This window comes from Bombina bombina, chromosome 2 (genome assembly GCF_027579735.1).
Source record: "Bombina bombina isolate aBomBom1 chromosome 2, aBomBom1.pri, whole genome shotgun sequence".
NCBI classification, from domain to species: Eukaryota; Metazoa; Chordata; class Amphibia; order Anura; family Bombinatoridae; genus Bombina; species Bombina bombina.
Window position 1 is genome coordinate 1,063,398,305 of NC_069500.1, and position 25,107 is coordinate 1,063,423,411.

The 25,107-nt window shown below is 39.8% G+C and overlaps 1 protein-coding gene across 1 annotated transcript; it reads right to left on the bottom strand.

Moving 5' to 3' along the window:
• Positions 1-1,317: 1,317 nt before the first annotated feature.
• Positions 1,318-24,692, bottom strand: LOC128650030 (histone-lysine N-methyltransferase SETD7-like). Its single transcript, XM_053703684.1, has 2 exons — positions 24,539-24,692; positions 1,318-1,794 (listed from the first exon to the last, which is right to left on the bottom strand). Exons 1-2 carry the CDS (start codon positions 24,673-24,675, stop codon positions 1,614-1,616), a joined length of 318 nt encoding a protein of 105 aa, XP_053559659.1. The 5' UTR covers positions 24,676-24,692; the 3' UTR covers positions 1,318-1,613.
• Between the last annotated feature and the right edge of the window lie 415 nt (positions 24,693-25,107).

Sequence of the window (25,107 nt, forward strand, 5' to 3'; positions counted from 1 at the left end):
ATCTTACTCCTAAATACCCCCAGTGTTCACTGAATAGCCGCCACAATGCTGTGATTTCTTATGCAATATGATTTGTCATTTTATACAGTGATCTATCATCAGTGGTGTTAATTTGTAATATAGCTAAGATTAGCGATTAGTCACACCAGAGGTTATTGGTTTTATTATTGTACACTTAATGATAACGATCGTTGCTGCTGCACTTTTCATATACAGATGCCTTAGAGCTGTGACATATGATTCCTTGAGTCTAAAATTGATATATTGCTAGGATCGCATCCATGTACAGAGGCAGGACAGCAACAATCTAATAGCTTTCATATGAATAGCCGTACGGGCCGGTTGTTTAACGGAGGTTGCTATGGCAACTTTGGCATTTCAGTGATGACGCTGCGCATAGTGATGCGCATTGATGACGTCAGACGCCTACTCCGTCGACGGCATTGTGGCGGCTATTCAGTGAACACTGGGGGTATTTAGGAGTAAGATGTAGGTAAGTTTGTCAGGAGGTTTTAATTTTTTGTTAGTATAGCAGTAACATTTGATAAAGGTACAGGAATGTACCGAAACGTCATGGATACCTTTTTAATGAATTAAATAAATCATCTTGTTTTAACCAAGACCAGTGAGTGCCTGCATTTGTGGAGAACTTTTGTATTGTGGTTTGCGGAGCACCTTGGCAATCTATCTGTGTAAGATTGTGCTTTCCTTAACTTGGAAAATATATATATATATATATATATATATATATATATATATATATATATATATATATATATATATATATATATATATATATATATAATATATATGCAGCCACCAATCAACAGCTAGAACCTAGGTTCTCCGCTACTCCTGAGCTTGCCTAGATAAACCTTTCAACAAAGTACAAAAAGAGAAGGAAGCAAATTAAATAAGTAAATTGGAAAGTTGTTCAAAATTGTATTCTCTATCTGAATCATGAAAGCATTTTTTTGGGTTGCATGTCCCTTTAAGCTAAATTAATTTGCAGGTTGCTTTATGGTCATCAGAATCCTTCACTTTAGTCCATAATTTTAACAGATGAGAGACTTAGAAATAACCCCTATCACATTCTACTAACATGATGTAGAATATTATGAGTTAAAGATTCAGTAGACTAGATATATCCTCCAAAGCTGAAGGATTTTGCCATTACTAAATGCACAAGAAATTTACAGTTCAACTGTAATAATAATAAAAAAAATATATATAAAACGTTCTTTTAGTGTGACACAATATATGTTAATTTGTAACATATATACACAAAACCCTTACATTGAAAATATATAAACAATATAATTATCCAGTGAGTTTTATTTCCATTTGGCATTTGTAAAAGAAAAAAACAAAACGATAAATAAAATTCTGCTGTCACACTGATTTGCCTAAGTGTTAAATGGAATTTCCATTGTCAAAGTCCTAAACATTTGATACTGGACTAGTCAGGCCTAATATGCTAAAATAACATTTCAGGCTAATTAGGTTTTCCGGTAATGTTTATTAGTTTCCAGATGTCCTATCTTCTGTAGAAATATAATGCATAGATCATTTTACCCAAATTCCCCCCAAACCCTGTAAAAAGTAGCTGCTGTTCACTTCTTCTGGGTCACTTGAAACTCCATGAGTTGCTGCTGGTACCATTCTGGTGCCTCAGGTCCATTCTTTTCTGAAGAGTTGTGGTCATAACCATAGGCCACAGTCAGCTCCTCATCTGGTTCTACAGCCATTATTGTCCGGATACACTTTATGGAACCAAAGCGAGGGTGGGTAAACCTAAAACACCAGAAGGTGCACATTTTAAAGTTATCTTTAAAAAAAAAAAAAAAAAAAGTAAACTAAAAGTAAAAATTAAATGTTCATGATTTAGGTAGAACATGCAATTTTAAACAACTTTCAAATTTGCTACCATTACTTTCTGAGGCATCAACTCCTACTGAGCATGTGCAAGTCTGTGATTAGCTGATGGCTGTGATAGAAGTGGCAGGGAAATGGAAAGACATTTTCTAACTTGTCAAAAAAATATCTCATTTGAAATTCAGAGTAAGTGTTATTGTATTTTCTTTTTATTATGCATTTTTATTAAGCATTATTGAACAGAGAAATGTTTTCTAAAAGTGTCACATTGCACTCCAATTTGTAAAACAACATATTGGGCACCCCTGTTTATAAAGCCTGCGGGATTGCTGGTGTGTAACAGTAATCTAAGCCACTGTGTTTTGCTATTGAAGAAATTAATGAATCTGACACTTATAATGCATCAAATAAAAAGCATGATTTAGAAATATAAAGCACTGGCTGCATAATCTGTGTATAAAGGGACACTGTATTCAAACATGTTCTCTATTACATCTGAAAGATTTACAAACCTTTTACTATTCTTGAAAAAAAAAAAAAAAAAAGGAAGATGTCCCTTCGCTGTAGAAAGTAACAATTTCTAGGGGAATTATATGAGCCAGAGGGCAATATATTCCTAGATATCCATCAAACACATACATACACTTCTTGTTAGTTTTACTTTAAATTTAAACTGCTTTTATTTGATGGGACATAACACATATTGTAATTAAAATACTTTACTGTAGAACTGCAATACTGACTGGGTGTAAAAACTTTGTGAAAACATTAATACCTTGCTTGCTTCAATTATTTTTCAATGGCCAAACTCTCCCAAACATTTGCCTTACTTGGAGGAGCCAATTCGGACTTGCTAATGGAGTAGATAAGTACCATTTATTTAAAAGGAGGGAGGTCCGATCAAAACCAACTATATTTGGCGCCAAAGATTAAAGTCAGCCGTGCACGTGACGACGATAACGTCACTTCTGGTACGCCATTATTGACGTACCGTCACTCCTTTTAAATAAACACAATAGATCTAGCCTCATTATGTCTTGAGAAAGGCCCTTGTATAGGGCTGAAACGCGTAGACGTTATTCCGCAGCAGGATTTGCGAGCCTATTTATCTTTCCAGGATCGTTTGTTTGGGTGAGTCTATTACCTATAGAACCCGCAAGCAACTGCAGTTTGTATAGGTTTTTTCCCTCTTTTTCTTTTATTTAGGTTTTCATCTATATCCGGATAATACAAACATAGGATAACCTTGGAACAGGATACACCTATTTGTTTCACCATCATTGCACCCATTGGTCACCACATTTGGGACTCTCTAATTTGTTAAATATCATTAGGACCATAAGTGTTGGCCCATGGACGTTTATACTTACTAATTTTTAGAGATCTTTCTTTTTTTTTTTAGTTGTTTTAGTTTATTAGTGTGCCGGCACTCTCTTAGTGGCCATAAGCCAATTTTTATATCATTCTTTATATTATTATTTCTGTATTTTTTCTTATTTGTAAAATTTTGCATAGTTCACATTATCTGTCATTTAATCAAGGTATTTTGTGACACATTATCCGAATTGTATATTTCTTTTATTCTCTGATGATATATCTTATATGAACTCTTCTAGATTATATTGTATTCTTCCTGGCATATACCAGTGTGGACCTTTTATTAAATTTTTATCCGTGTACATTATTTTTAATTTTATCCTCATACTAGTATTCTATGATATATTGTATTCTTACATTTTATCGTATCTTGAGAGATTGCTCTCTATAAATAAAAATATATAGGTTTTACTAACTATTTGACTTATTGATCTGAGTTTATTCGTCTACCTGTTTAATTGGTATAGTAATTTTGTCCCCATAAGCACTTTTGACATTGTTTGGTTATTCCAGTTGGCTCTGCCACCTTCTTTTTAAAGAAACCTGTGTAATACTTTAGCCTTTGGCGCTCCTATACATTACAACTGCTATTATCCAAGAATCTGTTAGGGACTCTTTTATAGTGAGCTTGTATTCCATCTAGGCGCCAGTTACTATATTATTTTTGAGTGTTTTGAATTTTTCCTCTATCCCACCCTCAGCTAACAAGTTTGGGGCTTAAAATTTATATGGCTTTTTTTTTTAAACTATATTTTGTAGTGCGCTAAAAATGTGAAAAAATAGAAGTTTTATATTTTGAACAAAATTTTGTAAACATCATTGTTTTTAAAGGTATATATATATATATATATATATATATATATATATAAATATTAAAAAACAAATTATGCTTACCTGATATCGTGGGGAGGAGAGTCCACTGCTTCATTCATCACTTGTGGGAAATAAGAACCTGGCCACCAGGAGGAGGCAAAGACACCCCAGCCAAAGGCTTAAATACCTCCCCCACTTCCCTCATCCCCCAGTCATTCTGCCAAGGGAACAAGGAACAACTTTTCTCGCCGAAGCAAAAACGTCAAATTTGTAAAATTTTGCAAAAGTATGTAAGGATGACCAGGTAGCTGCCTTACAAATCTGCTCCATAGAAGCCTCATTCTTAAAGGCCCAAGAAGAGGCCACATCTCTAGTCGAGTGAGCCGTAATCCTCTGAGGAGGCTTGTATCCCACTGTCTCATAAGCCAGACGGATCATACTCCTCATCCAAAAAGATAGAGAAGTTGCAGAGGCCCTCTGCATCTTCCAGAATACACAACGAATAAGGACGACGTCTGTCTGAACTCCTTCGTGGCTTGAAGATAAAACTTCAAGGCCCGAACCACATCCAGATTATGAAGTAACCTTTCCTTTGAAGAGGATGGGTTAGGACACAAGGAAGGAACCACTATTTCCTGGTTAATGTTACGACAACACTACCTTAGGAAGAAATCCCATTCCGGTTCGCAGAACGGCTTTGTCAGCATGAAAAAACAAGTAAGGAGGCTCAAATTGTAAGGCCACCAAATCAGAGACTCGGCGTGCCGAAGCAATAGCCAATAACAACAGGACCTTCCATGAAAGAATCTTAATGTCCAGAGCATGCATAGACTCAAACGGAGTCCTCTGCAATACCTTAAGCACCAAGTTTAAGCTCCAGGGAGAAGCCGGATTCCTGAAAACCGGTCTCATCCTAACCAGAGCCTGAACAAAGGACTCAATATCAGGAAGCTCCGCGAGCTTCTTGCGCAACAGTACGGATAAAGCCGAGATCTGTCCCCTCAGGGAACTGGCGGCAAGACCCTTATCAAGACCATCCTGGACAAAGGCTAAAATCCTGGATACCTTGACCTTGTGCCAAGGGTATCTTCGTTCCTCACACCAGGACAAGTAGGTCCTCCACACCTTGTGGTAGATGCATCTAGTGACCAGCTTCCTGGCCTGGACGAGAGTGTCGATCACTCTCTCCGAAAAACCTCTCTTGGCTAAGACTTGGCATTCAATCTCCACGCAGTTAGCCTCAGAGAATCGAGATTTTGATATAGAAAAAGACCTTGAACTAGCAGGTCCTTGCAACAAGGTAACTTCCACGACGGATAAGACAACATCGCCACTAGATCAGCAAACCACGTCCTTCGCTGAAGCTTGCTTCTGCTTGATGCGGGCCACTACTCGAGGTAGAAGAGGCAACGGTCAAAATATGTAGATTAGGTTGAAGTTCCAGGGTACTGCCAAGGCGTCTATTAGTTCCGCTTGGGGATCCCTGGATCATGACCCATATATGGGTAGCTTGCAATTGAGTCTGGACGGCATGAGATCTATTTCCGGCGTCCCCCAACTGCTGCAGATCTCCGCAAACATCTCGGGGTGGAGAGACCATTCCTCTGGATGAAACGTCTGTTTAGAAAATCCGCTTCCCAGTTGTCCACACCCGGGGGTGGATCGCTGAGAGTGAACAATTGTGAGTCTCTGCCCATTCCAGAATCTGAGATACTTCTCTCATTGCTAGGGAGCTTCTTGTCCCCTCCCTGGTGGTTTATATAAGCCACGAGTTGATGTTGTTCCATTGGAATCTGAAGAATTGGGACGACCCCAGAGGGGGCCAAGCCCTCCGAGCATTGAAAATCGCTGGAAGTTCCAGAATGTTTTATAGGTAGGCTTGATTCCTCTCGAGTCCATCTGCCTTGTGCCTTTCTGGCACCCTAAACAGCTCCACAACCTGATAAACTCACATCCGTGGTTACAATCTCCCAGGAAGGTCTCAGGAAAGAAGTTCCCTGGGAAAACTGCACCGGTCGGGTCCTACAAGACAGGGATTCCCTCACCGGTCTATCCAGAGATATCTGTTGGGACAAGTCTGAATGATCGCTGTTCCTTTGTCTCAACATGCACAGCTGCAGAGGTCTAAAATGAAACCTGGTGAATGGAATGACCTCTATGCTGGATACCATAAGCCAGATTACCTCCATACATCTGGTCACAGATGTCCTGGAGGATGCCTGCAGGGCTAGACAGTTGGACGCCAGCTTGCAACGTCTCTGGTCTGTCAGGAATATCTTCATCGCAGAAGAATCTATTATCTTACCCAGGAACTCCACCCTGTTGCTGGGGACCAATTAACTCTTCCCTTAGTTTATCTTCCACCCATGGGATCGAAGTAGGAGAGCTCTCGAATGATCCTCGGCCAGACAAAAGAATGGAGCCTGGACCAAGATATCGTCCAGATACAGAGCCACTGCAATTCCTCTGGCTCTCGCTACTGCGAGAAGAGCTCCCGGAACCTTTGTAAAGACTCTTGGGGCTGTCGCCAGACCAAATCGGAAGGGCCACAAACTGGAAGTGCTGGTCCAGGAAGGCGAACCTTAGGAATTTTAAATGATCCTTGTGGATTGGAACATGAAGGTAAGCATCCTTCAGGTCTATAGTCATCATGAATTGCCCCTCTTGAACCAGGGGCAGAATTTACCTGATCGTCTCCATCTTGAACGATGGGACTGACAAAAACTTGTTTAGGGCCTTTAGGTCCAGGATTAGACGAAATGTGCCCTCCTTCTTTGGGACCACGAAAAGGTTTGAATAATACCCCAGACCTCTTTCTACATGAGGAACTGGGACGATTACCCTGAGAGATGAGAGATCCCTCACACACCCCAGGAAGGCTTCTCTCTTTTCTGGTTTTGAAGAGATGTTTGACAGGAGGAACCTGCCTCTGGGCGGATACAATTGAAACCTATCCTGTACCCCTGGGCGACGACCTCCAGGACCCAAGGGTCTGTAACGTCTCCCCTCCAGGCCCCCACAAAAAGAGATAGTCTGCCCCCTACCTGGTCCAAGGACGGGTCGAGGGGCCGCCCCTTCATGCCGACTTTGACTCGGTGAGCTTCTTGTTCGGCTTGGACTTATTCCAAGAGTTTGCTGGCTTCCAAGATCCCTTGGATTGCTCAGATTTTGCGAAAGGCTGCTGGCGCTGAGACTTGTCTGCACGAAAGGGACGAAAAGTAGATCCCTTAGGTTTGGCTTTCTTATCCTGAGGTAAGAAGGCGCCCTTGCCATCCGTGACTGTAGATATAATAGAATCCAGGCCTGGGCAAAACAAAAAAAACTTTCCCCTTGAATGGAAGGTAAAGCAAGTAGGACTTAGATGTACTGTTAGCAGACCACGATTTTAGCCACAGAGCCCTGCAAGCTAAAACAGAAAATCCTGACGTCTAAGCATTCAGGCAAATAATCTGCATCACAAATGAACAAATGCGCTACCCTTAAGGCTTTGATTTGATCCAAAATCTCCTTGAGGGGGGTCTCCACCTCGACCATTGCTGCTAGTGCGTCACACCAATTGGTAGCCACTGCAGCGACAGCCGCCAGTTGGAAAAGGAACCCTGTCAGTTGGAACATCTTCAGCAACATGGACTCCATCTTTTTATCCATGGGTTCTTTAAAAGAGGAGCTATCCTCAAGCGGAATGGTCGTTCTCTTAGCGAGCGTGGAGATAGCACCATCCACCTTAGGGACAGTTCCCCACAGTTCAAGCTGCACATCTGGAACGGGGAAAAGCTTCTTAAAAGACGACGAGGGAGAAAAGGGTGAACCTAGTTTCTCTCATTCATTTTTAATAATGTTCGCCATTTTGATAGGAACCGGGAAGGCCTGGGGACACTACTGTCCTGGTAAACCCTATCCAATTTAGGAATCGAAGGTTCCTCCAGTAGCTTCGGTTCCGGAACCTCCAGCGTAGCAAACACTTCTTTCAGCAAGAAACGCAAATGCTCCATCTTAAATTTGAAATCTGGTTCCTCCATGGACGGAAGCCTAGAAGTAGCCGATTCTGACTCAGAAGCGACATCCTCCAACAAGTCGGAATTGTCCTCCTCCGCGGATAATCAGTCCGAGATAGCCAGCGGAGTCAAAGACCCCTGAAACGAATAGCTGTGCCGTACCTTCTGCTTAGTAGGACGAGGCATCGCATTTATGGCCGCAGAGACCGCCGTCTGCAATTGATTGGCGAAATCTGAAAGCCAAAAGGGCCCCATCCCACAGGAGGGTTAGTAGTGCCCTGGGGAACTGCTTGTGTAATCGGAGATGCTTGTAGGGAACGCACCGCGCCGGACGGAGAACCCTCAGAGGTGGACGGCTCGGTTGTACTAAATACCTTTTTCTTTTTGGAAGGAGTAATGTTGTCACAACATGTGGAACAGAGCTGTAACGGCTGTTCCACCGGAACCTCCTTACAGTATACACAGTTAGTAGAGTCGCCGGGGCACTCACCACCTCCTATGACCCGGACTACAAGAAACAGCTTTCGTGTCCTCCGAACACAGGTTGAGAAAGAGGAAGTTACTGAGGCCACACCCGGTCACATGGAGTGCCATGCAGGACCGCCCCTGCACTGATTGAGAGACACGCCAAAAAGGCCCGCCTCAATCTCTCTTTAATTGTTCCACACTGACAGAGCTTCATCTCACACAAGTGGAGCAAAAAAACACAAACATTATTATGTATATTAAAAATCCCCCCTGTTCCATAACCTCCTTCCGAGGGTAATACCCTAGATTCTATACAGATAAAAGGAGTCCCACTGTGACCCTGTCTTCTTGCTTTTATCACATATATATATATATATATATATATATATATATATATATATATATATATATATATATATATATATATATATATATATATATATATATATATATATATAATGAAACGATCTTACCAGCCCCAAGGCAGAACATAGTGCGATCTGCGAACTGAAGCTATTTTTAGGGCTGCCGGTTAGGAGGGATCTGTCGGGGGAAATGGATTCAGGGGGCCCCAGCATCCTCAGACCAGAGGAATCCCCCTCCGGACTTGTGAGCACAGCCAAAAGACAGGAGAGGCTCCTTAACTTCCCAACAAATAAAGCAGATGAGGGAACTGAGCATTCTGTGTCCCTCCTACAGTGCCGTAGAGAGGAGGAGAGCAGGGAGTGTTAGAGGATTCAGGGCAGTCAGGCAGGCACGCACGTAGTAAACATAATATTATATGTTAAGAGGCTCAGGCTGGGAATGAAAGGGAGGCACTTCTCAGTGTCACATCTCACATGTACTGTGTGCTTTCAAAACAGACTACGGAACGGCAATAACAAATTCTGATTTTCAAGAATGTCATTTTGTAATATTGCCGTTCCGAAGTCTGTTTTGAAAGCACGCAGTACATGTGAGATGTGACACTGAGAAGTGCCTCCCTTTCATTCCCAGCCTGAGCCTCTTAACATATAATATTATATTTACTACGTGCGTGCCTGCCTGCCTGCCCCGAATCCTCTAACACTCCCTGCTCTCCTCCTCTCTACGGCACTGTAGGAGGGACACAGAGTGCTCAGTTCCCTCATCTGCTTTATTTGTTGGGAAGTTTAGGAGCCTGTCCTGTCTTTTGGCTGTGCTCACAAGTCCGGAGGGGGATCCCTCTGGTCTGAGGATGCTGGGGCCCCCTGAATCCATTTCCCCCGACAGATCCCCCCATAACTGGCAGCCCTAAAAATGGCTTCAGTTGCAAGATGGTACTGCAGGCTATGGGCAAGGTGCTAAGGTACAAGACACTGCTATGGGCACTAAATTTGCCCCTAGTTACGCAAATCTGTTCATGGGAATATGGGAAACACAATTCCTACAAGAGAGCCCCTTCAAAAATAATTTCATCATGTATAAAAGATTTATTGATGATCTCTTCTTTGTCTGGAAAGGCACAACACAAGATTTAAATACCTGCTTAGAACATATGAACAACAATCAACTTAATCTAAAATTCACTGCAGACTACAGTACAGAGAAAATACATTATCTAGACCTAGAAATTAGCATAGAAAATAACGAGCTTCTCACAAAAACCTATTTCAAAGAGGTCGATGCAAACAACTTCATACACGAAACAAGTGGTCACCTCAAGCGGTGGAAACAAAATATACCAAAGGGTCAGTTCCTTAGACTCAAAAGAAACTGTAAAAAAGACACAGATTTTGAAATCCAATCAAAGAGACTTAAAGAGAAATTCATAGAAAGAGGATACACAGAGGAAGAAATAGAAGTGGAAAGACTTCAAGTACAAAAAACCAACAGAAAGGACATACTCAAATATAAACCCAAAGATAAAACTAACACTATAGAAGAATCTAAAGAATGGTTCATCCCTTTCATCACAGAGTACAGTGAGGATAGAGGTGAAATAGAAAAAATTATCAAATCACACTGGAAAATACTACAACAAGATCCACACTTAGGAGAGAAATTACCACAAAACCCAAAATTCATTTACAAAAAGGCCAAAAACCTAAAAAGTTCACTAGCTCCAACCATAAAACATAACAAACCGAAAATCCAAAAAGGAGTTCAAGGTGAAACATTACAGGGATTTTATCCCTGCGGTTTCTGCAAAGCATGCAGACATGCAAAAAAAGCTAAATCATTCAAATCCAGCATCACAAACAAGGAATATAAAATAAAAGAGACTATAAGATGTACAGACACAAACATAATATATCTTATAACATGCACAAAATGTGACAAACAATATATAGGTGAAACGGAAAGGATGATAAAAGAACGAATAAGGGAACACATATTATCAATAGAAAAATCGGAACTAGAAAGAAATAAAGACCTGCCAGTTCCCAAACACTTCAGAACTTGCAATAACAGCAATCTAAAATATTTCAACTACACAGCTATACAAAAAATCAAACAAAATATAAGAGGTGGTAACCAGGCAAACAACCTACTTAAAAAAGAAGCAAAATGGATCTTCGAAATGCAAACCTTAAGACCAAAAGGTCTGAATATAGACTTCAGTCTAAACTGTTTCTTGAATACTTGAACCACAAAAAATCCTGCATGCCAACACCAAAAACCCAATCTGATAACAACACTTCATAAACAATTCAAAATTTCACCAAAAATTTAAAAAAATCGTTTTATAATACAATCCTTCAACAAAGGCTAAAAGAGAACAACCACTCCAAATTCGGAAGAGAAACCCAACAGGTTGATACACAACTAATAATAATGGATGTTCTATATCCTTGAACCAATACAATTGAAATGATGAATACCAAAAGATTAACCTGCTCTTCAACAAAAGATTATAAAAGAACAAACACTAAAAATAAATAAATTACAAAAATAGGAATAAAAATTCCAGAACCAATAATAATGCATGTTTTACCAAAAACCCAATCTGATAACAATACTTCATAAACAATTCAAAATTTCACCAAAAATTTTAAAAAATCGTTTTATGACACACTCCTTCAACAAAGGCTAAAAAAGAACAAACACTCCAAATTCGGAAGAGAAACCCAACAGGTTGATACACAACTAATAATAATGGATGTTCTATATCCTTGAACCAACACAATTGAAATGATGAATACCAAAAGATTAACCTGCTCTTCAACAAAAGATTATAAAAGAACGAACACTAAAAATAAATAAATTACAAAAATAGGAATAAAAATTCCAGAACCAATAATAATGCATCTGATAACAACACTTCATAAACAATTCAAAATTTCACCAAATTTTAAGAAATCGTTTTATGATACCCTCTTTCAACAAAGGCTAAAAGAGAACAAACACTCCAAATTCGGAAGAGAAACCCAACAGATTGATACACAACTATTAATAATGGATGTTTTATATCCTTGAACCAATACAATTGAAATGATGAATACCAAAAGATTAACCTGCTCTTCAACAAAAGATTATAAAAGAACGAACACTAAAAATAAATAAATTACAAAAATAGGAATAAAAATTCCAGAACCAATAATGCATGTTTCATATACTTGCACCAAAGCAATAATAATGGAAATAACGATTATTAATAAAAAAACTGCTTTTTAACAAACGATTACTAAAGATCAAACAAGAACACGCAAAATTGAAATTTCCCATTCCACTGTTATATTAAATTGCATCATCAAAACAAATGACTAAACCTCTAATTTACCAACCCTAGAATTGAACCAACAATAAAATATGAATTCTTGCACTAAAGGACTAAATAGAACATAATAAATATTCAAATTGGCATATACCAAAAACCTTATACTGACTCACAAACCCTGTAAGGACAGATTCTCTGACGTACAAAAAGTTATTTATGTTTTTATTATAACAATACATTCGTATTTGTGTTTACTACTGGAACAAGTTTTCATAACGTTTTATGCATTTACTTGGTCATCTGATACAAATAAGTGAAAATTCCCCCATCACCGTGATAAACTGAACCATTAATAGGTCACATGCTAAGGAATGACCAATCAAAAGCACCGACACAACAACCAATAGGATCACCAGATTGTAAAGATACAACTACCTAGGGGATCCAATAGAATCAAATCACAGAATACAAAAACCCACTGTTTACAACTGCAAGGATATGCTTGATAAAGGCTGTATTAATCAGCTGAAACGCGTTGCCTACTCCTTGCTACACTGAACATTTTCATAGTCCATTTTCGAAGTGGACCGCCAAGACTACATCAAACCACGGACCAACAAATACGCTTGAAAGATATTCTGAAGCGTTCAAGAACAACCTTCAAAGCACCTAGTCCTCCTTTCAAAGGACCGCCAAGAACAACTGAAATACCTTACCTAATAATTGGGCCTAAAGAAACCTGTGGACACCTGCAGATCGGATACTCTGAAACAAATAGAGTACGGATCTAAACAGAACACATTCGCAACAATTCAAGAGGTTTTGAAAACCTGAACCAGGCAAAAAGCCCAGCCATCTGACAAAAGGATTAACGGTTAAAGCACACTACCACAATACCCCAGCATCTACTTCTTCAAGTGTGTGTAATCGCAGAGACAAACCAACTCGACATACTGAAACCACTACAACACCGGCAGCGGCTATCCCGGCTTCCGATCCACATTCATCACAGTAAAGATTGAATTGGGTACAAAAAGAAACTAGACCAGAAACAAAGTATCCCAAAAGAAACAACGGGTAAGATTTATTATACCTACACCAACTAAGGAAGTTAATGTGAAGGACAGATAACCAAAACTACTTAACAGTGACTTATAATCGCAATATATATAGCAATTAGATAAAAACGTGTTGCAGCACGCCCGCACATACTATCCCCACGGAGGACTTAACAACAGCGCTTTTAACAAAAAGCAATTAACAATTACTCTAACGATCACGGCAGAAAGACTTTATCTTTCATAACTTATACGATTTTTACTGTATCACTTTATTTTTGTTTCACTTTTATTATTTGTTACTATTGTTGATACCATTGACGCTATTTTAATTATATTGTTGATACCATTGACGCTATTTTAATTATGTATGTTCAGCTTTAAACAAACGAATATGGTAAATATGGTAATTAAGAATTAATATTGCGAATATTCTTTGTGGATACCATACTTCTTCACAAGTCCACTATATCAAATCCATAAAAAATATCTGCAATTAAACCAAAATTCAAAAATTCAAATATACAGATATGTTTGTATAACACACTAAGTAACAGGGATTGGAAAACATATTATATCATTTTATTCACACTGTATGGTTGGCCAACCAGTTAGATTTGTTTTAAGAATCAATTTCTATTGTTTTAAATTTTATTGTATGTATTTATAATTCTAAAAATAAATAGATCTCATTGAATCCAACTACATAGTAAGACTATCTTTCCTTATTGGGTAATTAAGCACAAGCGCTTAAGAGTCTCATCCAATCCAGATTTTACAAGACACTGTTTGCTAAGCTCCCTAAACTGCTCCGTTGGCCCTTGGCATATCTGAGCAGCTATGACTTGTTACATTTGTAGCTTTAGATAACGTAGACTGTTCCCTGACTCTATTACTGCTTTAGTCTAGTTTAATTAGTGGGTTCAGCGAGTCTATGGATTTGTTTATAAGTGTGCCTGGCTGGTGTCTGTGGAGCTCTAGATTCCTTGATATGCTGTGAGGTGCAGAAGGGAATAATATGCTGAACAGCAGAGGGCGTTCAGGTGATGAGGACTTCAGCAGCTCCTAACGCGTGTTGTGTTAGCTGGAGGAGTTGAGGTTGTCAGGATTGTTAAACCAAGAGACAGCCAGCATCGAGCAGGGGCGTTTGTCAGGAAACTAGTGTTTGCACATTCATTGACCGTAAATACATATAACAGGTGCTTTCTTGGGTCCCTTTAAATATTTAGGATAATTTACCTGGGGTTTTCCCTCCAGAAAGTGTAAACAACAACTGGATCAATGGTCTCAATGTTTTGTTTTTTTGGGTTTTTTTTTTGGGAGGGGGGCATTTAAGTGTTTATAAAATGTGACAACAATGGTTTTATTTATTGCATTTGTACACTTTCACATTCATCTGAAGGCTCTGATATGGTCACACAGTAATCATAATAAAATCAATATGGTGGGGTATATGTGAAGTGAAAGTATGTTTATATAATATATTGCAGGGGGTATGCATAAAAAAACCAGGGTGATATGATATGCAGGGGGGGGGGGGATTATGCATGAAGAGACCATGGTGATATGATATGCAGGGGGGGGGTATGTATGAAGAGACCATGGTGATATTAATATGAGGGGGGGGTTATACATGAAGAGACCATGGTGACATGATATGCAGGGGGGGGGGGTATGTATGAAGAGACCATGGTGATATTAATATGAGGGGGGGGGGGTTATACATGAAGAGACCATGGTGACATGATATGCAGGGGGGGGTATGTATGAAGAGACCATGGTGATATTGATATGCAGGGGGGGGGGGGTATATATATATATATACACACACACACACACACAATTTAAAACTGAATTTTATTGAAAAATGACCTGCAGAAATTTTTTTACTACAAAAAAATCTCATTGCAGAAAGTGAAAAAAAGTTCTGCTTCTGGGCTTACCAGAATCAATGCCGTGGAACAGGAACACGGCCCTTCAAGTGTGACAGGTTAGTAGCGTCTCTTCTGACATGGACTTGAGAGAATAAAAGCAGGCAGCAAAACTTGTCAACACTGATTGCTTAAGGAACTGTTAATAGCCCTTCATCTCCAGACCCATGCTCTCACTGAGCGGCTGACAGGACTACTTAAAACTCCAGTCCCATTGCGAAGAGTATTACCCCCCATAAGAGACTACTCCGAATCTTCTGACACTTCTCTGCCAACCTCCTGTGACGAAAGGCAAAGAATGACTGGGGGATGAGGGGAGTGGGGGAGGTATTTAAGCTTTTGGCTGGGGTGTCTTTGCCTCCTCCTGGTGGCCAGGTTCTTATTTCCCACAAGTGATGAATGAAGCAGTGGACTCTCCTCCCCTTTAGATGGAAATAAAAAATAAAGACGATATGTCTTTCAAAAAAAGATATGTCTTTTAAAAAAGAAATGTTTCTCAAAAAAAGATATGTCTTTCAAATAAAGATGGGTTTTTGATATCATATTTCTATAGTATTTCACTTCAATATTTTTTAGAGTTAACTATACACACGACTTAATCACCACTAAAAAAGTTTTTGTTGCAAATACGTACTGCTCGTGATTTTTTATATAACAGAATTTATGTTTACCTGATAAATTACTTTCTCCAACGGTGTGTCCGGTCCACGGCGTCATCCTTACTTGTGGGATATTCTCTTCCCCAACAGGAAATGGCAAAGAGCCCAGCACAGCTGGTCACATGATCCCTCCTAGGCTCCGCCTTCCCCAGTCATTCGACCGACGTAAAGGAGGAATATTTGCATAGGAGAAATCATATGATACCGTGGTGACTGTAGTTAAAGAAAATAAATATCAGACCTGATTAAAAAAACCAGGGCGGGCCGTGGACCGGACACACCGTTGGAGAAAGTAATTTATCAGGTAAACATAAATTCTGTTTTCTCCAACATAGGTGTGTCCGGTCCACGGCGTCATCCTTACTTGTGGGAACCAATACCAAAGCTTTAGGCCACGGATGAAGGGAGGGAGCAAATCAGGTCACCTAAATGGAAGGCACCACGGCTTGCAAAACCTTTCTCCCAAAAACAGCCTCAGAAGAAGCAAAAGTATCAAACTTGTAAAATTTGGTAAAAGTGTGCAGTGAAGACCAAGTCGCTGCCTTACATATCTGATCAACAGAAGCCTCGTTCTTGAAGGCCCATGTGGAAGCCACAGCCCTAGTGGAATGAGCTGTGATTCTTTCAGGAGGCTGCCGTCCGGCAGTCTCATAAGCCAATCTGATGATGCTTTTAATCCAAAAAGAGAGAGAGGTAGAAGTTGCTTTTTGACCTCTCCTTTTACCAGAATAAACAACAAACAAGGAAGATGTTTGTCTAAAATCCTTTGTAGCATCTAAATAGAATTTTAGAGCGCGAACAACATCCAAATTGTGCAACAAACGTTCCTTCTTTGAAACTGGATTCGGACACAAAGAAGGCACGACTATCTCCTGGTTAATGTTTTTGTTAGAAACAACTTTCGGAAGAAAACCAGGTTTAGTACGTAAAACCACCTTATCTGCATGGAACACCAGATAAGGAGGAGAACACTGCAGAGCAGATAATTCTGAAACTCTTCTAGCAGAAGAAATTGCAACCAAAAACAAAACTTTCCAAGATAATAATTTAATATCAACGGAATGTAAGGGTTCAAACGGAACCCCCTGAAGAACTGAAAGAACTAAATTGAGACTCCAAGGAGGAGTCAAAGGTTTGTAAACAGGCTTGATTCTAACCAGAGCCTGAACAAAGGCTTGAACATCTGGCACAGCTGCCAGCTTTTTGTGAAGTAACACAGACAAGGCAGAAATCTGTCCCTTCAAGGAACTTGCAGATAATCCTTTCTCCAATCCTTCTTGAAGAAAGGATAGAATCTTAGGAATTTTTACCTTGTCCCAAGGGAATCCTTTAGATTCACACCAACAGATATATTTTTTCCATATTTTGTGGTAAATTTTTCTAGTTACAGGCTTTCTGGCCTGAACAAGAGTATCAATAACAGAATCTGAGAACCCTCGCTTTGATAAGATCAAGCGTTCAATCTCCAAGCAGTCAGTTGGAGTGAGACCAGATTCGGATGTTCGAACGGACCTTGAACAAGAAGGTCTCGTCTCAAAGGTAGCTTCCATGGTGGAGCCGATGACATATTCACCAGGTCTGCATACCAAGTCCTGCGTGGCCACGCAGGAGCTATCAAGATCACCGATGCCCTCTCCTGATTGATCCTGGCTACCAGCCTGGGGATGAGAGGAAACGGCGGGAATACATAAGCTAGTTTGAAGGTCCAAGGTGCTACTAGTGCATCTACTAGAGTCGCCTTGGGATCCCTGGATCTGGACCCGTAGCAAGGAACCTTGAAGTTCTGACGAGAGGCCATCAGATCCATGTCTGGAATGCCCCACAGTTGAGTAATTTGGGCAAAGATTTCCGGATGGAGTTCCCACTCCCCCAGATGTAATGTCTGACGACTCAGAAAATCCGCTTCCCAATTTTCCACTCCTGGGATGTGGATTGCAGACAAGTGGCAGGAGTGAGTCTCCGCCCATTGAATGATTTTGGTCACTTCTTCCATCGCCAGGGAACTCCTTGTTCCCCCCTGATGGTTGATGTACGCAACAGTCGTCATGTTGTCTGATTGAAACCGTATGAACTTGGCCTTTGCTAGCTGAGGCCAAGCCTTGAGAGCATTGAGTATCGCTCTCAGTTCCAGAATATTTATCGGTAGAAGAGATTCTTCCCGAGACCAAAGACCCTGAGCTTTCAGGGGTCCCCAGACCGCGCCCCAGCCCATCAGACTGGCGTCGGTCGTGACAATGACCCACTCTGGTCTGCGGAAGCTCATCCCCTGTGACAGGTTGTCCAGGGACAGCCACCAACGGAGTGAATCTCTGGTCCTCTGATTTACTTGTATCGTCGGAGACAAGTCTGTATAGTCCCCATTCCACTGACTGAGCATGCACAGTTGTAATGGTCTTAGATGAATGCGCGCAAAAGGAACTATGTCCATTGCCGCTACCATCAAACCTATTACTTCCATGCACTGCGCTATGGAAGGAAGAGGAACGGAATGAAGTATTTGACAAGAGTTTAGAAGTTTTGTTTTTCTGGCCTCTGTCAGAAAAATCCTCATTTCTAAGGAGTCTATTATTGTTCCCAGGAAGGGAACCCTCGTTGACGGAGATAGAGAACTCTTTTCTACGTTCACTTTCCATCCGTGAGATCTGAGAAAGGCCAGGACAATGTCCGTGTGAGCCTTTGCTAGAGGAAGGGACGACGCTTGAATCAGAATGTCGTCCAAGTAAGGTACTACTGCAATGCCCCTTGGTCTTAGCACCGCTAGAAGGGACCCTAGTACCTTTGTGAAAATCCTTGGAGCAGTGGCTAATCCGAACGGAAGTGCCACGAACTGGTAATGCTTGTCCAGGAATGCGAACCTTAGGAACCGATGATGTTCCTTGTGGATAGGAATATGTAGATACGCATCCTTTAAATCCACCGTGGTCATAAATTGACCTTCCTGGATGGAAGGAAGAATTGTTTGAATGGTTTCCATTTTGAACGATGGAACCTTGAGAAACTTGTTTAGGATCTTGAGATCTAAGATTGGTCTGAACGTTCCCTCTTTTTCGGGAACTACGAACAGATTGGAGTAGAACCCCATCCCTTGTTCTCCTAATGGAACAGGATGAATCACTCCCATTTTTAACAGGTCTTCTACACAATGTAAGAATGCCTGTTTTTTTATGTGGTCTGAAGACAATTGAGACCTGTGGAACCTCCCCCTTGGGGGAAGCCCCTTGAAATCCAGAAGATAACCTTGGGAGACTATTTCTAGCGCCCAAGGATCCAGAACATCTCTTGCCCAAGCCTGAGCGAAGAGAGAGAGTCTGCCCCCCACCAGATCCGGTCCCGGATCGGGGGCCAACATCTCATGCTGTCTTGGTAGCAGTGGCAGGTTTCTTGGCCTGCTTTCCCTTGTTCCAGCCTTGCATTGGTCTCCAGGCTGGCTTGGCTTGAGAAGTATTACCCTCTTGCTTAGAGGACGTAGCACTTGGGGCTGGTCCGTTTCTACGAAAGGGACGAAAATTAGGTTTATTTTTGGCCTTGAAAGACCTATCCTGAGGAAGGGCGTGGCCCTTGCCCCCAGTGATATCAGAGATAATCTCTTTCAAGTCAGGGCCAAACAGCGTTTTCCCCTTGAAAGGAATGTTAAGCAATTTGTTCTTGGAAGACGCATCCGCTGACCAAGATTTTAACCAAAGCGCTCTGCGCGCCACAATAGCAAACCCAGAATTTTTCGCCGCTAACCTAGCCAATTGCAAAGTGGCGTCTAGGGTGAAAGAATTAGCCAATTTGAGAGCACGGATTCTGTCCATAATCTCCTCATAAGAAGGAGAATTACTAGTGATCGCCTTTTCTAGCTCATCGAACCAGAAACACGCGGCTGTAGTGACAGGGACAATGCATGAAATTGGTTGTAGAAGGTAACCTTGCTGAACAAACATCTTTTTAAGCAAACCTTCTAATTTTTTATCCATAGGATCTTTGAAAGCACAACTATCTTCTATGGGTATAGTGGTGCGTTTGTTTAGAGTAGAAACCGCCCCCTCGACCTTGGGGACTGTCTGCCATAAGTCCTTTCTGGGGTCGACCATAGGAAACAATTTTTTAAATATGGGGGGAGGGACGAAAGGTATACCGGGCCTTTCCCATTCTTTATTTACAATGTCCGCCACCCGCTTGGGTATAGGAAAAGCTTCGGGGGGCCCCGGGACCTCTAGGAACTTGTCCATTTTACATAGTTTCTCTGGGATGACCAAATTCTCACAATCATCCAGAGTGGATAACACCTCCTTAAGCAGAGCGCGGAGATGTTCCAACTTAAATTTAAATGTAATCACATCAGGTTCAGCTTGTTGAGAAATTTTCCCTGAATCTGAAATTTCTCCCTCAGACAAAACCTCCCTGGCCCCCTCAGACTGGTGTAGGGGCCCTTCAGAAACAATATCATCAGCGTCCTCATGCTCTTCAGTATTTTCTAAAACAGAGCAGTCGCGCTTTCGCTGATAAGTGGGCATTTTGGCTAAAATGTTTTTGATAGAATTATCCATTACAGCCGTTAATTGTTGCATAGTAAGGAGTATTGGCGCACCAGATGTACTGGGGGCCTCCTGTGTGGGCAAGACTGGTGTAGACGAAGGAGGGGATGATGCAGTACCATGCTTACTCCCCTCACTTGAGGAATCATCTTGGGCATCATTTTCTCTAAATTTTGTGTCACATAAATCACATCTATTTAAATGAGAAAGAACCTTGGCTTCCCCACATTCAGAACACAGTCTATCTGGCAGTTCAGACATGTTAAACAGGCATAAACTTGATAACAAAGTACAAAAAACGTTTTAAAATAAAACCGTTACTGTCACTTTAAATTTTAAACTGAACACACTTTATTACTGCAATTGCGAAAAAGTATGAAGGAATTGTTCAAAATTCACCAAAATTTCACCACAGTGTCTTAAAGCCTTAAAAGTATTGCACACCAAATTTGGAAGCTTTAACCCTTAAAATAACGGAACCGGAGCCGTTTTTATATTTAACCCCTTTACAGTCCCTGGTATCTGCTTTGCTGAGACCCAACCAAGCCCAAAGGGGAATACGATACCAAATGACGCCTTCAGAAAGTCTTTTCTATGTATCAGAGCTCCTCACACATGCATCTGCATGTCATACTTCTCAAAAACAAGTGCGCAATACAGGCGCGAAAATGAGACTCTGCCTATGATTAGGGAAAGCCCCTAGAGAGTAAGGTGTCCAATACAGTGCCTGCCGGTTATTTTACAAAATTCCCAAGATTAAAATAATTCCTCAAGGCTATGGAGAATAAAATATGTTTATATATAAATCGATTTAGCCCAGAAAATGTCTACAGTCTTAAAAAGCCCTTGTTTACTGTCTGTAATAAAAATGGCTTACCGGATCCCATAGGGAAAATGACAGCTTCCAGCATTACATTGTCTTGTTAGAAAGTGTCATACCTCAAGCAGCAAAAGTCTGCTCACTGTTCCCCCAACTGAAGTTAATTCCTCTCAACAGTCCTGTGTGGAACAGCCATCGATTTTAGTAACGGTTGCTAAAATCATTTTCCTCTTACAAACAGAAATCTTCATCTCTTTTCTGTTTCAGAGTAAATAGTACATACCAGCACTATTTTAAAATAACAAACTCTTGATTGAATAATAAAAACTACAGTTAAACACTAAAAAACTCTAAGCCATCTCCGTGGAGATGTTGCCTGTACAACGGCAAAGAGAATGACTGGGGAAGGCGGAGCCTAGGAGGGATCATGTGACCAGCTTTGCTGGGCTCTTTGCCATTTCCTGTTGGGGAAGAGAATATCCCACAAGTAAGGATGACGCCGTGGACCGGACACACCTATGTTGGAGAAATATATATATTTTTGCATAATCTTTCATGTAAATATTTCATGTACAATTTTTTCTTGTATTATCTCTGGTATATAGATCTACTGCACAATCTAAATGCTTTTACTCCAATCCTCATTAGTTCTAACATTCATCAAAATCGAACAAAATGTGGAGGTATCTTCAAACATATAAGGAATGCGGATTAAACTGTGAAAAATCATGGTAAAACAAAGTCATATGACTTTCTTTCATCTATCCACATGACCCTCTCTGATCCAATCACAGAGAACCACAGTGTATTTAAATTCATGAAAGACCACAATGAGCATCTTGATAAAGGCCTGACTAGGCTGAAACGCGTAGAAATTTGCTCATAACTTGTGAAAATAAGTAGTAGGTAAGGTGGTTGAGACCAACTCTAATTCACAGAGTTGTTTTTCTCTTGGAAATACCATCATACCCATGATCTACTTTCTTCTGTCCAGCACTGGAATCTGAATAATATGGACGCTGTTACAAACTCCATTTGCAATACATCTGCTTGACTTACATATGCGGTAGGTGCGGTGCATTGAGCCACTTTAATATAAGAATTGACTCTATATGCGTAATTCCCACCCATGACCCACATTTGTTAAAAGCAGTCTGATTCATTTTAACTTCAAAGAAACGAAGTTTGTCGTTACCTACCATTACTCCTGCAATTTGACCTCCTGACTGGAACAGGCCCACAGCACGGGACATCCAGCAAATAGGGCTGTGAAAGTGTCTTTGAAATTTAACTCTCAGTCATTGGATACAAGCCAGAAGATTCTGCAAGTTTTTCGCTGTTTTATAAACAACGCAGAGGGAATCACCCAAGTTATACCTGCATTCATATAAACAGCTGGACCAAACACTCTAATCATTGGCCTGATTGTGTTAAGGACGGTAACATTGACTCTGTTTCAATTTTAACATTGTGTTATTTTGCAACATATATTTTTTCAGCTACTTACATCATTACACACTGATGTTTTACATTATATGTTGATCCTTATCCTATTTTAATTGTACTATTTTACTTTGTATCAGATGCCGGCATCGGTTATTGTAATACAAATATTTGTAATACATTTATAAACTTTTATTATAAGCTTGTGTAATCTACATTCCTTATAAAGTTTTTTACCTCTCATATGCTGTTTTTTACAGCGCGTTCCCATATCCCCTTGTTCTTTAATAAAAAATAAAGAGCAGGGTAAGTAACCAGATTGGAGTTGGTATAAATGACAGATCTCCCAGAGCAAGCGGCTAAATTTGTAGTTGTAAATTAGTTACATTACAGAAACTATTACAGGAATTGATGGCCAGTAAATTTATATATAAAAAAAATGTTTAATGTAGAAAAGTTAGATGCCCCAGAGCTCTCGACTAATATTTCAATAGTCTAGACCTAGATTACAAGTGGAGCACAAAAATGTTAGCGCTATTGTGCTTTAATTTCACTCAAGCAAAATCAACAGAGCTTCCATATGTGCTCATATATTACAAGTCAAGAGTTACCTTTTATTGCTCAAGCGATAGTCTAGGGCGAACTAACATCTGTATGTTGCTGTGTTTTATCCTGGACCTATTTAATGGTCGCATCAACCAGCTAATTTTATTGGCCACCCGGAGAAAATTTAACCCAATATTACTTTAAAATTAGCCAATTACATTTTTGCATTGTTTAATTGCAGATTTTTAATGATAATTTGTGCAATAAATGTGTGCTTTAGATAGCAGAAAATGATATAATAATAAATAGTATTACACTGCCCCACCCAGCCGACAACGTTTTCTGTGTAGAACACTGGATAGGGATGGTGCACTAAATCGCTCACATAACGCACATCTATATGGGGGGGGAGTAATATGTTGAATATATCACTTGAGCGCTAAGCTGAGGATGAGCTAAGCTGATAGTGCACAAGTAGTGGAGTTCTTCATGCAGTTCTGTGTTATACTATTAATAATGGATTACTTCAGGTCTTAATTTTACAGTGGTAATATTTAATGTGCTTCTGCGCATCACTTAACTCAACACTTGTAATACTAACCCAATGAGTGCGCTAATAGTGCTTCCTACAACATCTATTTAAAGTATAGGGTGCACTAAAAAAGTTTCAGCCACATTATGATGTTTTGGTTAAACTATTAAAACATCCACCTGTAATACCAGATTAGTAAACATTGTTATTTTACTTGCTGTCACTAAATATAATCCTGAAAACCTGGCTTGTTAGGGAGGCCTGATTTGTAACTCTGGCCTCACGCTGATTTTGTTAAACAATGTGTTTTTTATGCTTGAAGCATTTCTCCAGTTTTTATTAAGTTATTTTTATTAAGTCAATCAGAAAATACTGACAATATTAGAAGTGGCAAAAAATTTACATTACTTAGTAACGTGAAGCATGCTATAATTAGCAATAAATATATAATATGTTGTAGACAAATCCAAGGCATACATTAACGGGCTCCCTACATTACACGGACAAAGATAATAAAATATCGACCAAACATTAAAAGGTGCAAAACCTACATAGCATAGAGTATGTATGATGAAATAAATTAAATGTATTTATTTGGGAAAAAGAACAGAGAAAAGAGAGAGAAAAAAGGGAGGAACCATGGGAAGTATAGAGCAAAATGAAATAAAGGGATGTGAAGAAAAAAAAACAGGAGAACATAAAAGATAAAAATTTACAGGCATTAAAAAAGGAAGGTAAGAAACTACAATAATTCATACAATAATTCAGCCCATCAAACAGGAGTTCTAAGAACAAGGTCTTGTAGAAAAGAGTAATACTTACGTATCATATATACAGTTAGGCGTGAAGGAATGGTTGGCTTTGTGTCCAAGGGATGCACAATATTTGGCAGTCTCATTGTATGGCTCTGGTACATCAATAACAGTTTCATCATCTAAAGATATTGTGCTGCCATTCATAGCCCAGTCTCTACTATCCACCTTAGGGTACAACAATGCAATATAAATTACATTTATTATTTATATCAAATTATTATAATGCAATAAGAAAAAAAATTCTACTTGTTTACAAAAATCTTTTTAGAAGGTTTAACTTTTTAGCAAATTTTATTATGAGTACTTGTTATTACTAGTCCACTCAATGTTAAAGATCATATACACAAATACATACACACACACACACACACACACACACGTAGTCATGGCGAAATATATTTGCACCCCTGCATTTGTCAGATAATGCACCACTTAGCCCAGAAAATTGTTGCAATTACAAATGTTTAGGCTTTCTTATGTTTATTTCTTTTGTTTGTATTGGTATGACACAAAAAAGTGGAGAGAAAAAGCCAAATCTGGCACATTCCACGCAAAAATCAAAAAAATGGACTGGAC